The 14,291-nt window shown below is 43.4% G+C and overlaps 1 protein-coding gene across 3 annotated transcripts in view; it reads right to left on the bottom strand.

Annotated features, from left to right (window-relative positions):
- The window catches only part of RANBP17 (RAN binding protein 17), a 573,906-nt gene extending 561,476 nt beyond the window's left edge, over nucleotides 1–12,430 (bottom strand). For 2 of the 3 annotated variants that reach the window (XM_060232795.1, XM_060232776.1), the window contains exons 1-2: nucleotides 12,342–12,430; nucleotides 4,734–4,883 (exon numbers count right to left, since the gene is read on the bottom strand). In XM_060232795.1, coding sequence (XP_060088778.1) covers nucleotides 4,734–4,883; nucleotides 12,342–12,359 — 168 coding nt within the window. In that variant the 5' untranslated portion in view covers nucleotides 12,360–12,430. The remainder of the gene's footprint in view (nucleotides 1–4,733; nucleotides 4,884–12,341) is intronic. The other variant, XM_060232786.1, reaches the window with a different exon arrangement.
- Nucleotides 12,431–14,291: the final 1,861 nt, after the last annotated feature.

Here is a 14,291-nt window from a genome sequence, read left to right as displayed (position 1 = left end):
CCTCCAAGGAAGGAGAGCCCACCACCGCCCGAGGAAGCCTGTTTCACTGAGGAATGGCTCTAACGGTCAGGAAGTTCTTCCTAATGTTGAGCCGGAAACTCTTTTGATTCAATTTCAACCCATTGGTTCTGGTCCTACCTTCTGGGGCCACAGAAAACAATTCCTCACCATCCTCTATGACAGCCCTTCAAATACTTGAAGATGGTGATCATATCACCTCTCAGCCGCCTCCTCTCGGCTAAACATCCCCAGCTCCTTCAACCTTTCCTCATAGGACTTGGTCTCCAGACCGCTCACCATCTCCGTCGCCCTCCTCTGGACCCGTTCCAGCTTGTCTATATCCTTCTTAAAATGTGGTGCCCAAAAGTGAACACAATACTCCAGGTGAGGTCTTACCAAAGCAGAGTAAAGTGATACCATCACATCACGTGATCTGGATACTTCTGTTGATACAGCCTGAAATTGCATTTGCCTTTTTAGCCACTGCATCACATTGTTGACTCATGTTCAGCGTATGATCCACTAAGAACTCTAGATCCTTTTCTGCTAACACAAGTCTCCCCCATCCTATAACCATGCATTGGATTTGTCCTACCTAAATGCAGAACTTTACATTTATCCCTGTTCATTTTATTGATTTTAGCCCAGTTTTCCAGCCTGTCAAGGTCATCCTGTATCCTGTTTCTGTCTTCTTCTGTGTTTGCAACCCCTCCCAATTTAGTATCATCGACAAATTTAATAAACACTCCCTCTATTCCTTCATCCAAATCGTTTATAAAGATGTTGAACAAAACAGGTGCCAGGACAGATCCTTGAGGCACTCCACTTGTCACTCCTCTCCAAGAGGATGAGGAACCATTCACAAGCACTCTTTGAGTGCGATCTGTCAACCAGTTACAGATCCACCTAACGGTAACAGGATCCAAACCACATTTTACCAACTTGTCAACAAGGATAGTATGTGGAACCTTATCAAAAGCCTTATTGAAATCAAGATAAATGACGTCTACAGAACTCCCCTGATCCAGCAAGGTAGTCACTTTCTCAAAAAAAGAGATCAGGTTAGTCTGGCATGACTTGTTCTTGAGAAAACCATGCTGGCTCTTAGTAATCACATCCATTCTTTCTAAATGTTCCAGGACCACCTGTTTGATGATTTGTTCTAAAACTTTTCCAGGTATAGACGTCAAGCTGACGGGTTGGTAGTTTCCTGGATCCTCTTATTTCCTCTTCTTGAAAATAGGGACAACATTTATCTGCCTCCAATCTTCCGGCACCACTCCTGTTCTCCAAGAATTCTCAAATATAATAGCCAGAGGCTCAGAAATTACATCCACAAGCTCTTTTAGAACCCTTGGATGCAATTCATCTGGCCTTGAGGACAGTTTCATTTAAAAGAAACTAGGTGTTTATGTACTACCCCTATGCTGATCCTAGGTTGGAACTTCAAACCCTCCTTATATATTCTGTTTTCGCCATGTTGAGCACCGTTTCCCTCAGAAGAGAAGACTGAGGAAAAGTAGGAATTGAGCAGTTCCACTCTCTCTTCACTACCCGTTACAATTTCACTTTCCTGCCCTCGCAATGGGCCTACCATGCCTTTGCTCTTTCTTACTCTGAACATAAGAAAAGAACCCTTTTTTGTTGTTTTTCACATCTTTGGCCAGCCTAAGTTCATACTGAGCTTTAGCTTTTCTAACTTTTTCTCTACAAGCACTGGTGATTTGTTTATATTCATCCTTGGTTATAAGGTCCTCCTTCCAATTCCTAAAGGAGTCTTTTTTATTTCTCAGGTCTTTAGAGAGCTATTTATGGAGCCACCTCGGCTTCTTTTGGCTTTTTGCATTTTTTCTTCTCATAGGAATCGTCTGTGATTGCACTTTCATTATTTCACTTTTAAGAAACTCCTACCCCTCCTCAACCCCCTTCCTCCTAAGTATTTCTGAACATGGGATTTTACCCAGCATAGTTCTAAGTTTATCGAAGTTTGCCTTTCTGAAGTCCAACCTATACGTCTGACTACATATAGCTTTTCCCTTCCCGAAAACTGTAAATTCCAAAATCACATGGTCACTACTGCCCAGGGTGCCCACTATTTCCACTTCTTCATTCAATTCTTCCTTGTTAATCAAATCCAAGATAGCAGATCCCCTAGTTTCCTTCCTCACTTTCTGGAAAAGGAAGTTGTCAGCAAGACAAGTCAGGAATCTATTTGACTCTTCATTTTTAGCAGAGCTGGACTTCCAACAGATGTTGGGGTAACTGAAATCTCCCATGATCTCTTCTCTTGGAAAACTTTGCAATCTGTTGTAGGAGCTTGGCTTGGTAATCTGTAGCAGACCCCCACCATAACATCACTGTTATTTCTTACTCCTTTTATTTTTACCTATAGACTCTCAAACTGAACTGCCATGCTCATACTCATGTATTACCCAGAAAGAAATGGGCAGCCAGCGCAGATCTTTCAGCACCAAAGTGATACAATCCCTGGATCCTGCCCACGACAGTAGCCTGGATGCTATTGCTATGGTTTTAATCCCTTCCATCCTCCAACCCTACATTACATTTCAAAGTTTTAAAGGAAGAAAGAGAAAAACTGCTTACTTTCTCTTAGCTTAAAAATGGGCAGTGAGGCCATGTGCCTGCACACTCCTTGATGCTTTTGGGACTCACAATACATTTGCTCATTTCCTGTTAACTGGAAGAGTCATTCTTGTCTAGGGTTTTACCCAGGCATACAGGAGGCTCATTTCTCTATTAGCAATCCCTATGCCCTGCTCTGGTTTCTGTACAGGCCACTAACTTTACTCTGAGGGAATACTGTACAATCACAAATGACGTTACAGTTGATCAGGCAAATAAATGCCATACTAGATCGTCCAGCTTATCTAATTTATACTTGAAAAAAGACTAAGCAATGTTACAAATTGTCAGTTTGGGCCAACCAGAGATCAAAAGATATGGAATCCTTTAAGTCTGTAATTGATTTTTACAAACAAAAAACTGCTGAGAGAAGCATTAAAAACTGTATTTTGGCTATTCGATAACAGGGACACACTTTCCATTGGAACTGTCCTCAGCTAGTAATTTTAATTCAGCATTAGCTCTGAAATACGGCTCTTTCCAGCCTTTACAGTTTTCTAGGCAAGGGCTGACTGGCTATTAACTTAGGGGAAAACTTCCCAGTGGGCCACAACCATTAAGGACCACTCATGACCAGAAGCAAGCAAACCCAAGCCCCAGCAACTCTGCCTAAGTCTTAGGGACCACTTGGCTCAGATTCCTCACCAGCAATGGCAGTTGCCTCCTCCAACAGTTTCCAGGTAAGGGGTGGAGGGGGGGGGGGGGGTTGGGGGATGATGCAGCTAATGCCCACTGTCAGCTCCAGCAGGGCTTGTAGCACAGCAAGGGCTGCTCAGATTGCTAAAGGGCCCTTTTCATTTTCCAGTCTACTCCTGGCTCTGGGACTGATTCTTTTTGATGACATGACCGCCAAGGGTCAGTGACTGGAGTTTTCACCCCTACTGCAGCCTCTCTGCTACACAGGTGCAGCTCTTGCTCCTCCCACTTTCAAATAAACTTACTAGAAATGGAGGAGAGGGCCAAAGACCTGATTTGCACCACGGAGGCAACAAGCTTCACAAGCACTATAGGTGTCAGAGCACAGAAGCCTCTGACTGTGACAAGCCCAGCACAGGTCTGTTTCAAATATTATTCCCTTCATTTTGGATGTTATGTTAATTAAGTAAAGAGTTTGAAATTGTCTCAATTTCTCCCAACTAAGGGAATCCAGCTGAACAAATTGATATCTTTGGATTCTGATCCCATCTGTATCCAGTTCAGACGATAAATGAAGCATGAAGGGGGAAGGTGTTTTCTGTTATCTCCAGAAGACAGCTTCATGAGGCTCTTCCCTGTCCACAGACAACAAGAAAGATGACTTATTTGAATGTATAGATTTAAAATTGTTAGATCATAGCATTGGACTCAGAACCTTTTACCCAAAAGCAAAATTTCATCCCTCTAAAGCAAACCATATCTTGTCAACAGGAAGCTGACTGAACAGCTTCAGGAATACACATTAATTCACTGGGCATGTTCTTTTCAAGTATTAATGACTGGGTTCATTTTTACCGTGATAGATTTATATCTCACATGCCTCATTCAAAATCTAGACCAAAAGGAATGAAATTGATTAGAAAGGTGCTTTGCTAAAGCAATAGAAACTGGACTATAGTACTATGTATAATTCATACTTTCTGCTGTATAATTCATACTTTCTGCATGATCTTACTATGTACTTTCTGGCTCACTTAATGGGTCATGTTAATGTTCATGCTTTGTTTTGGCTCTTTTTCAGATTTCTACAATCCAAATCATATTGCATTGTTTATCAGATGCCCCACCCTATATTGATTTACACTGAGTAGTCTACCTCCAGCCTCAGTGAGAAAGACAGACTATAACTGATGTGAATGAATGAATTGAATGAATGAATGAAATTAAAAGAAAATGCAGCTCCTCTTCTGGTTATGCACCACTTGACTTTAGGACATCTTTTTTCCAACCTAAGGAAATGTTCCGGCTCACACAACTTTTAAACCTAACACAGCTGCTTATAAAAAGATGAAGAATGTACGAATATATAGACAGGCCTGAGCTTTTGACATGTGGGCTTTCACTAACAAGCATAAAGGGATATATATTTTATTACAAAATTTTCAAGCACTTACCGTTCCTTGTTCCAGTAACAGCTGACACTGGCTGAGACATTCAGGACTGTTAATAAGCTCCAGGAGCACCTTCTCAGATTGTATTCGCTGAGCTAAGTCAGTCCCCTCAAAAAGCTGTTTGCAAAGAACTTCTAGCTCTGCCAAACTCTGCTGCTGGGGGGATAGCAGACATTAAGATCAATTTATGCTCCCCTTCAATATTCTTACATTGCTTGAAGTTTTTAACAAAGATAAATAGTAACCTGGCAATTCAAAGCATACTTAAAGGTAACATAAACAAAATGCTGTGAGTCAGAACATCAGTCCATCTAACTCAGCACTGTCTTCTCTGAGTGCCCCTTGTTCACCAGGAGTTCAAGGGAAAGAAAGCATTTTCCTAGCACCTGTTACCTGAGTTCCTTTAACTGCAGATGACAGGAATTGAGCCCAAGATCTTCTGGATGCAAAGCTAATGCTGTCTAACTTATAAGTAACAGTGTAAAACTCTACTGCATTTATTTATTTCATTTATACCCTGCCTTTCTCCCCCATGGGGACCCAAAGCAGCATACATTGTTCCCCTCTCCTCCATATTATCCTCACAACAAACCCATGAGACAGGTTAGGCTGAGAGTTTGTGACTAGCCCAAGGTCACCAAAGTGAGATTCCTTGGCAGAGTGGAGATTTGAACCCAGGTCTCCAAGATTATAGTCTGACACTTTAATTACTGCACCACACTGGAAAAATGTGAGTGACTACTACTAGTTACCAACACCAAAACACAGACAATACATAAACTCTTTTCAGGCTATTACACGGTGATGGTAATTTCCAAGCAAAAGTAAGTCGCAACAGGAAAAGCCTCTTGGCACAAACAAGGAACAGAGGCCCTATTTCTATTGGCTGCAAAATATAAGCACCTGCTCCAATGATTAAATTTCCTTGCCAATAAAAATCAGCAGTTATTTTTTTTCTTCAGCACAACAAACAAGAAAGGAGGACAACGTTAATAATGAGAATCAATATTTTCAATGTTGTATTTCATTTTTGTCATTTACTTCACATTTTCCAAGAGAGGATGGAAATTTGGTAGTCATCTTGCCTTTTCCTTGAGAACAGCCAAACAGGGACAAAACAGATTACTGTTTGGTCAAACACCAGTACTAGGCTTGATTTGTTTTTCTTTTGCAGACTTAGGTGCTCAGTACAACAAGGATAAAAATGATGTTCATATACTGAGAAAACACATTCACACAACAAAATTCATTCAGTTTCTATCTACTGTGAGTTTCACTAGGCGCACTGAGACACTTAGGAAACTTGCTTACAATTCAAGTGAAGAGAAATGTCTGCTGAGCTGCTTCTAACCCAGGACTTTGCAGATAATTACTTATTTCCCTTCTTGAAGACAGCAAATCCCCCAAGAAAAAAATAACACAGCTAGTCAACTCTGAAAGCAGCAGCCAAATGCAACAGCACACATTTCTACTACAAAATGTCTGAAATGCACACAATTAGCCAACATTCCTGGGCATTTGTTTGCTATATTTTGTGAACAATACAGCGGATCCATAGTAGCCATTTGGAAACTCAACATTTATTATTTATTTATTGGATTTATATCCCACCCTCCTCACCGAAGCAGGCCCAGGGCAGCTCACAGCAAGTAAACCAAAACAATAAAACAACAGATAACCACTAGGATTTAACAATTCGGACAGATTAAGTAATAGCAATTAAAATAATTTTAAACAATTTTAAAACAGTCCTGGTGCTGGTATAGTAGTTTCAATGTGTTCAGCAATGTTGGGCATCCTCTTATATGAAACATCCCCAAGAAAAATGGATTTCAGATGAAAATTTATTAAACATTTTTCTATCTATACATGCAGAGTACTGTACCATCTTCCCATCCAGTCCCAAATAACACTGCCACCTTCACCACAAACGCTGTTTTAGTGTCTATATATGATAAACTTGGCAGCAGAATGGGTGAATTGTACACTTCAGGAGCCAAGCACAGAGTATTTTTGAATGCTCCTTTAAGTTCTAAAAAGACTCTAGAAGTTTTTTTTTTTTTTTTTTTAATCCAAACACATCAGGAGGAAATGCTCTACTCCAGCCTACTCCCTGGAGTGCTGATTTTTTACTCCCAGGGAATCTTTCATGTAATAGAGAAAATGTGTTTCCTTCAGAAGCTGTCTGAGGTAACAAGCCATCTTAGCATTTCATTCTGATACACACAAGCATAGATAAGACCATATAACAGGTCCAAAGCTCCTCTCTGCCATGAAGCTGGGAAGCAGGCCTGTAGCCAGGATTTTTAAAAATTGGGGGAGCAATTTTTCAGGGGGCACTCAGTGGGCCCCACTTGCCTTCCTTCCCACCTCTCTCCCAACCACCACCTCCCTCCCTCCTTCCTCCCTGTGATTCAAATCAAGCAGGAGGGACAGCAGGAGCAGCCACCAGCTTCCCACACAATTTAAAGGGCCACCAATCAGCTGATCAGTGGCCCTTTACATCACTCAGGAGGCTGGTGGCTACTTCTGCCACCCCTCCCGCACAGGCTGTGGCAAATCAAATGCAAGACTGTGATCAGGCAGGCAAAAAGGGACTATAAGGAGCATACTGCAAAAAAACGTAAAGACCAACAATAAAAATTTCTTCAAGTATATTAGAAGCAGGAAATCAGCCAGGGAGGCAGTGAGGCCCTTGGATGACCAAGGGGTAAAAGGATTAATGAAGGAGGATAGGGAAATGGCTGAGAAGCTGAATGCATTTTTTGCCTCCATCTTCACCGTGGAAGATGAGAAGTGTTTGCCTGCTCCAGAACCACTTATTTTGGAAGGGGTATTGAAAGACCTTAGTCAGATTGAGGTGACAAGAGAGGAGGTCCTACAACTGATAGACGAATTAAAATCTAATAAGCCACCAGGTCCGGATGGCATACATCCAAGAGTTCTGAAAGAACTCAAAGTTGAACTTGTGGATCTCCTGACAAAAATATGTAACCTTTCACTGAAATCTGCCTCCGTTCCTGAGGACTGGAAGGTAGGAAATGTCACCCCCATCTTTTAAAAGGGTTCCAGAGGAGATCAGGGAAATACAGGCCTGTCAGTCTGACTTCAATACCAGGAAAGTTGGTAGAAACCATGATCAAGGACAGAATGAGTAGGCACATTGATGAACATGAGTTATTGAGGAAGACTCAGCATGGGTTCTGTAAGGGAAGATCTTGCCTCACTAACCTGTTACATTTCTTTGAGGGGGTGAACAAATATGTGGACAAAGGAGACCCAATAGATGTTGTTTACCTTGACTTCCAGAAAGCTTTTGATAAAGTTCATCATCAAAGGCTCCTTAGTAAGCTCGAGAGTCATGGAGTAAAAGGACAGGTCCTCTTGTGGATCAAAAACTGGCTAATTAATAGGAAGCAGAGAGTGAGTATAAATGGGCAGCCTTCGCAGTTTAGGACGGTAAGCAGTGGGGTGCCGCAGGGCTCAGTTCTGGGTCCCATGCTCTTTCACTTGTTCATAAATTATTTGGAGTTGGGAGTAAGCAGTGAAGTGGCCGAGTTTGCAGATGACACTAACTTGTTCAGGGTGGTGAGAACCAGAGAGGATTGTGAGGAACTCCAAAGGGATCTGCTGAGCCTGGGTGAGTGGACGTCAACGTGGCAGATGAGGTTCAATGTGGCCAAGTGCAAAGTAATGCACATTGGGGCCAAGAATCCCAGCTACAAATACAAGTTGATGGGGTGTGAATTGGCAGAGACTGACCAAGAGAGAGATCTTGGGGTCGTGGTAGATAACTCACTGAAAATGTCAAGACAGTGTGCGATTGCAATAAAAAATGTCAACGCCATGCTGGGAATTATTAGGAAGGGAATTGAAAACAAATCAGCCAGTATCATAATGCCCCTGTATAAATCGATGGTGCGGTCTCATTTGGAATACTGTGTACAATTCTGGTCACCGCACCTCAAAAAGGATATTATAGCATTGGAAAAAGTGCAGAAAAGGGCAACTAGAATGATTAAAGGGTTGAAACACTTTCCCTATGAAGAAAGGTTAAAACGCTTGGGGATCTTTAGCTTGGAGAAACGTCGACTGCGGGGTGACATGATAGAGATTTACAAGATTATGCATGGGATGGAGAAAGTAGAGAAAGAAGTACTTTTCTCCCTTTCTCACAATACAAGAACTTGTGGGCATGAAATGAAATTGCTGAGCAGTCAGGTTAAAACGGATAGAAGGAAGTACTTCACCCAAAGGGTGATTAACATGTGAAATTCACTGCCACAGGAGGTGGTGGCTGCTACAAGCATAGACAGCTTCAAGGGGGGGGGTTAGATAAAAATATGAGCAGAGGTCCATCAGTGGCTATTAGGCACATTGTGTGTGTGTGTGTGTGTATTTGGCCACTGTGTGACACAGAGTGTTGGACTGGATGGGCCATTGGCCTGATCCATCATGGCTTCTCTTATGTTCTTAATCTGAATTGCAGGGAAAGGAGGGGGAGGCAGCAGCCAAGAGACTGGAGTGAAGGGAAGACAAGGCTGTGGGACCAAGAGGCACCAAGGAGGGAGGGAGGGAGGGAGGGAGGTGGCAGCTGTGGCTGTGGCCCTCAAGCAGCAGCGATAAAAGATCAGGGATCTAAATTGGGGGCCCAGGTCAGAAGTCAGGGGCAGGGACCCCACAGCCCCCCGTCACCTTAGGAATAGATCTGCTGGGAAGCCTTGTTCACTACTGTTCTGCTTAGGGGTGTTAGAAAGAAGAAAATGAAATAATATATTGTCACCCGCCCAGAGACAGCACAAGGGGGGTGGATCTAAAAAGTAAATATTTCGCAATGGTTATTAAAATTATTTTACACTACCACTTGACCATAATTATGAATAACAAGACAAGAAAGTCAGCCAGAAAGACCACAGAAAACGCCTTCGTGACTTTTACAACATACACCAAAAAAGAACAAAGAAAGAAAAAAAAATAAGATAAACTCCCCTCTTTCCAGTAATTCTAATCAAAACCCACAATGTACACCAGGACCAATGAGTTGAATGTACTAGGTATATTTGAGATTTGTATCTATAGGGTATCCTGAAGAGTCAATTGATCTTGAATCACAATAAAATGACTGACTGACATATGTACTAATGGGCATTTAACCTGATTTCGGAGGGGAATATTATTAACTCACTTTTCAACCTTGCCTTTCCCAAAGCTGCATACAAGACTAAACCAACAGATTATATTTTATAAACAGCATCCACAATAAACACAACAATAAGTCAATAAATACAGCCAGCAGGAAAAAAAAATTAAACTATATGCTGCCAGGTCTTGATAGCTTAAAAGACTTAACAGAATAAAGACACTTTCATTATTCTTCTAGAATGGCAGAATGGAGATCAGGAGGGTTTCCTTAGTTTCACAAAACAAGAGCCACCACCACCAAGAAGGCACTGTTCATAACAGAAATCAGTACATAACAGAAATACAGTACAGTTTCTTGGCAGAGGAATCTATATTAGGGCCTAGATCCCGTTTCTCAGTGTGAAGAAGGGAGACAGAAGTGGGGACCCGAAAGAAACTTGCAGGGAAGAGACATTCTCCCACCTTTGCTTCTTTCCCCCTCCCCTCCCCTCCTTTCTCTTTCTTTCTCTCCCCAACCCAATATGCTTTTTTTCTTTCTCTCTCCCTCCAAGCCATTTTCCCATTATCTTCCCCTCACCAAGCGCTTCTTATCTTTTCTGTCTCCCCCATGCCAATTTCTCCTTCTTTATCTTTCTCTCTCTCCCAAGCCAATCCCCTTCTTTCTCTATCCCCCAGCCAATATCCCCATATTTTCCCTTCTCTCCCCCAATCCAATCTTCTAGTAATAAAAGCCATGGTGTGGTGGCAAATCCTAGCTCCCTCATTTCTTGGATGTGAGGTATCAACTATTGGCTAATGAACCGTCTGTCACCATCTTTGGTCTCCCATTGGCTGACTCCCCTGCCCGTGCCTACTGCAGGCCCCTCTGCTCCACCAGTACCATGCTCCCTCCCTCCTACACCAGCAGGGTGCCCTCCTCCTCCATGGCAGTAGCTCCAACAATCCAGGCAGCAGCAGCAGCTTCCTTTGTGTTCTCTAGGATGTTCTCCCATGGCTCAATAAGTAGGTTCTACACGCATGCATAGAGAACACTGTTTTATTTTGCAGGGATTTAAGTATTGTCTGTATACTTTTTTCAACATTTAAGATTCTTCTGCAAACCTGGGAAGTGCCTCAAGTATGCAGGAAAATCTCTGTACCATCCATGAGTCCTCATCTATGGGAATAAGTATCTGCACACAGGGGGCAATGTTAGGAATTAGATATAAAATAGAATTATACCCCATAACCATGTTGTCTAGGGATTTGAATGTTTAAACCAGCTCCTTAGATTTGGCCAAAAAATAAAACGGAATTTGTGAGTGTTCTCCTAAGATTAATGTTACAAATGGGCCACCGCTTTCTGGAACAGTTGAACCTCCCTGAGTGGGAGCCAAACACTGAGCACATGACAATTACTGGAGTAAGCTCCACAACTGCAAGATCCAGTTCCTAGTCATCCAGAAATTGGAGTAGCTGGGGCTCCAATCAAAATTAGAGGAATACACTCCTGCCCAGGTTCTGCAAGGCCAGATCCAGGAACATTCCCAAGCTCTATAACTTGTCTTCCAGCACAGTGTGATCATATCCAAAGCAGGGATGCCAGCCTCCAGGTTGGACCTGGGGATCCCCCCAAATTAGAGCTCATATCCTGACTACAGATATCATTCCCTGGCGAAAATGGGTATTTTGAAATGGATGTTTTGGAGGGCTGACTCCATTGTACCACACTGAAGTCCCTCCCCCTGCTCCACCCCCCACCCCCAATCTTTCCCAACCTGAAGCTGGTTACCCTACCCCCCTCCCCTGCTGGTGGCCCAGGGGGGGCCTAACAACCTTACAAGAAAGTCAGGCACTATACAAAACAACCCACGCTGCACACACGGACACTAACTCTGCCCTCTCCTTAATCACATAACCTCTTAATTAATCCCATTTTGCTGCAGAATCATCCACCTGGCAGTCTCCAACTGTGTTGCACACACAAAAACTATTCCCTGGTTTCATAAAGACCTTTACTCTGTGTCGAACTCCACGCACACACACAATTCTTTATCGTCACCCTTTCCTTGCACCACATTTCCAATTGGCAACATCACTCCCCATTGCCCATAGCCCCACCTGAACTTGGCACCCACCTTTCCCCCTACAAGCACCACTAGTCCAAGCCCTATTCTCATGACTGGTACACACCCTTGCGATAGCCTAACAGCATGAGGTGACAGCCACAACGCCAAAGCATACACGGATCCTATACAGTCTCTCTAACCGCTGCCCTTCCGAGGTGAACATCCCCACGGCTACCCTCCTCACACACCCCGGGGGTCCCCTCCCCGTCTCAACGCCCCTGCACACCCATTGCCACCCTCCCATGCCTCGCCACGCCGCCCCTTTCCCGGGCACTGCAGCCCGCCCCCCTCAAGCGCGACGGAGAGGCGGCCGAGCGGCCCCATAGCCAACGGCTCGAGGGGGGCTTCTATGCACACTGACCTGGCCGCTCAGCGCCATCTTCCACAGGAGGCTGGAGAGGGCGACGCCGACAGGAGCCGGGGAAAGGAGGCTGCGACGCCAGGCGAGAGGGGCTGGGGGCGGGGCAAAAGCAGGCCCGAAGAAGTGAAGCGAGGGGACGGGAGAGAGCGGGAACGGCGGCGGCGGAGGAAGAAGAAGGGGGTTCTGTGACAAACAGCGCGGAACCCCGGGAGGTGGGTGGGCGTGGAAGAGACTCAGCAGAGGCCAGCTTCCCTGCGGTTTGCCTTTAACTCTCCCCCCGCCCCCATTTTGACATACTAAAAGGAATGTTTTTCTGAAGAAATAAAAACAAAAGAACTGGACTATGTTGTGATCTATCCAGCGTAGCAGTTTCCACACTGATCGTGACATAAACTTCAATGGACTTTGGTAGAGGGATGAAGGGTTACTCTCTCTTGGCAGAGATGAAGGGAGAGAAAAACGGGGCCAAAAGGGCCATTAAATGAAAGAAAGAAAAAAGGAGCAGTATGGCCTGTGCCATTTGCTGGGGAAAGTTCAAAGTGTTGGAGATGAACTTACCAAGAGCCATCCACCCACACCTAAAACCATAACTAGCACCAGCATCATTTTCCTGACTTGGCCATTCTAATTTTCAGCACTAACAAGGAAAAGAAAATGTTCTAGAATTAAGCCTTTTGTTCTTTTTTATTTCTTTGCCTTCCTTCCTTCCTTCCTTCCTTCCTTCCTTCCTTCCTTCCTTCCTTCCTTCCTTCCTTCCTTCCTTCCTTCCTTCCTTCCTTCCTTCCTTCCTTCCTTCGTCATCACTGACTTAAACTGACCCAGCAGGGTTTTCAAGCCAATACATTCAGAGGTGGTTTGCCGTTGCCTGCCTTTGCGTAGCAATCCTGGTATTCCTTGGTTATCTCCTATTCAAATGCTAACCAGGTCCAAGCTTGCTTAGCTTCTGAGATCTGATGAAATTGGCCTAGCCTGAGCTATTCAAGTTAGGGCAAATTGAGGACTAAACAGATAGAATTAAGCTTGCTTGAATATGATTTTAAATGACATGCATCAGGCAGCTTTGGGGAGTTTAGCATGTACAGAAAATAGGGGACTCCACCATGAAGCCCCCAAGCCAAAATATTTACATGGCATGGAGTGATCTTACCTCCTGTTCCTTGCTGTGCTTGTCAACTGCTGTTAAAGGGATAGCTATAAGGGCTGCTCCAGAAGTTGGCAACTGAGTTTTCAGTCCATAAGGCTGCTCTGGACAGTTACACTGTGATTAAACCCAACTGGACATCTTAAATGGGGCTTACTCCCATGTAACCATTTATGCACAGGATTTGGAGTCTGCAAAAGAAATGCATATTTCATCTGCCATAGAGTCCACCCTTCAAAGAAAATCAATAGTCTGGAGATCAGTTGTCATTCTTTTTTTTTCCTTTTTCTTTTTTAATTTCACAAAATTTTATTAAGAAAATTCAGAAGAATACAAAAACAAGTATGAGTCATCAAGCAAAACAATTCCACCATAAGTAAAACAAACTTGATTCTGGATATAGACTTAGCACAATGTAAAAGGTTAAAAGCAATAAACCTTAACTGCATCTTGGAAACTAATGCTTAAGAAAATATGGTAGAACCAGGGCCTTTTTTGAGCAGGAACGCACAGGAACACAGTTCTGCCTGGCTTGGTGTCAGGGGGTGTGGCCTAACATGCAAATTAGTCCTTGCTGGGCTATTTCTACAAAAAAAAGCCTTATGAAAACAATTGTGATATCAGGGGCTGTGGCCTAATATGCAAATGAGTTCCTGCTGGGCTTGTTCTACAAACAAAGCCCTGGGCAGAACTAAAGAGACCATAAAGAAACTGAAAAAACCCAAAGAGAGCTAGAAGTAGAAAGAAAATTAATGTTTATATAAAAACAAATATTAATATATATAAAAGCTAAACAAATTTGCAGGCTG

Source organism: Heteronotia binoei, chromosome 1 (assembly GCF_032191835.1).
Source record: "Heteronotia binoei isolate CCM8104 ecotype False Entrance Well chromosome 1, APGP_CSIRO_Hbin_v1, whole genome shotgun sequence".
NCBI classification, from domain to species: domain Eukaryota; kingdom Metazoa; phylum Chordata; class Lepidosauria; order Squamata; family Gekkonidae; genus Heteronotia; species Heteronotia binoei.
Note: the sequence above shows the minus strand (reverse complement) of the source record. Positions and strands in the feature narration are given on the sequence as shown.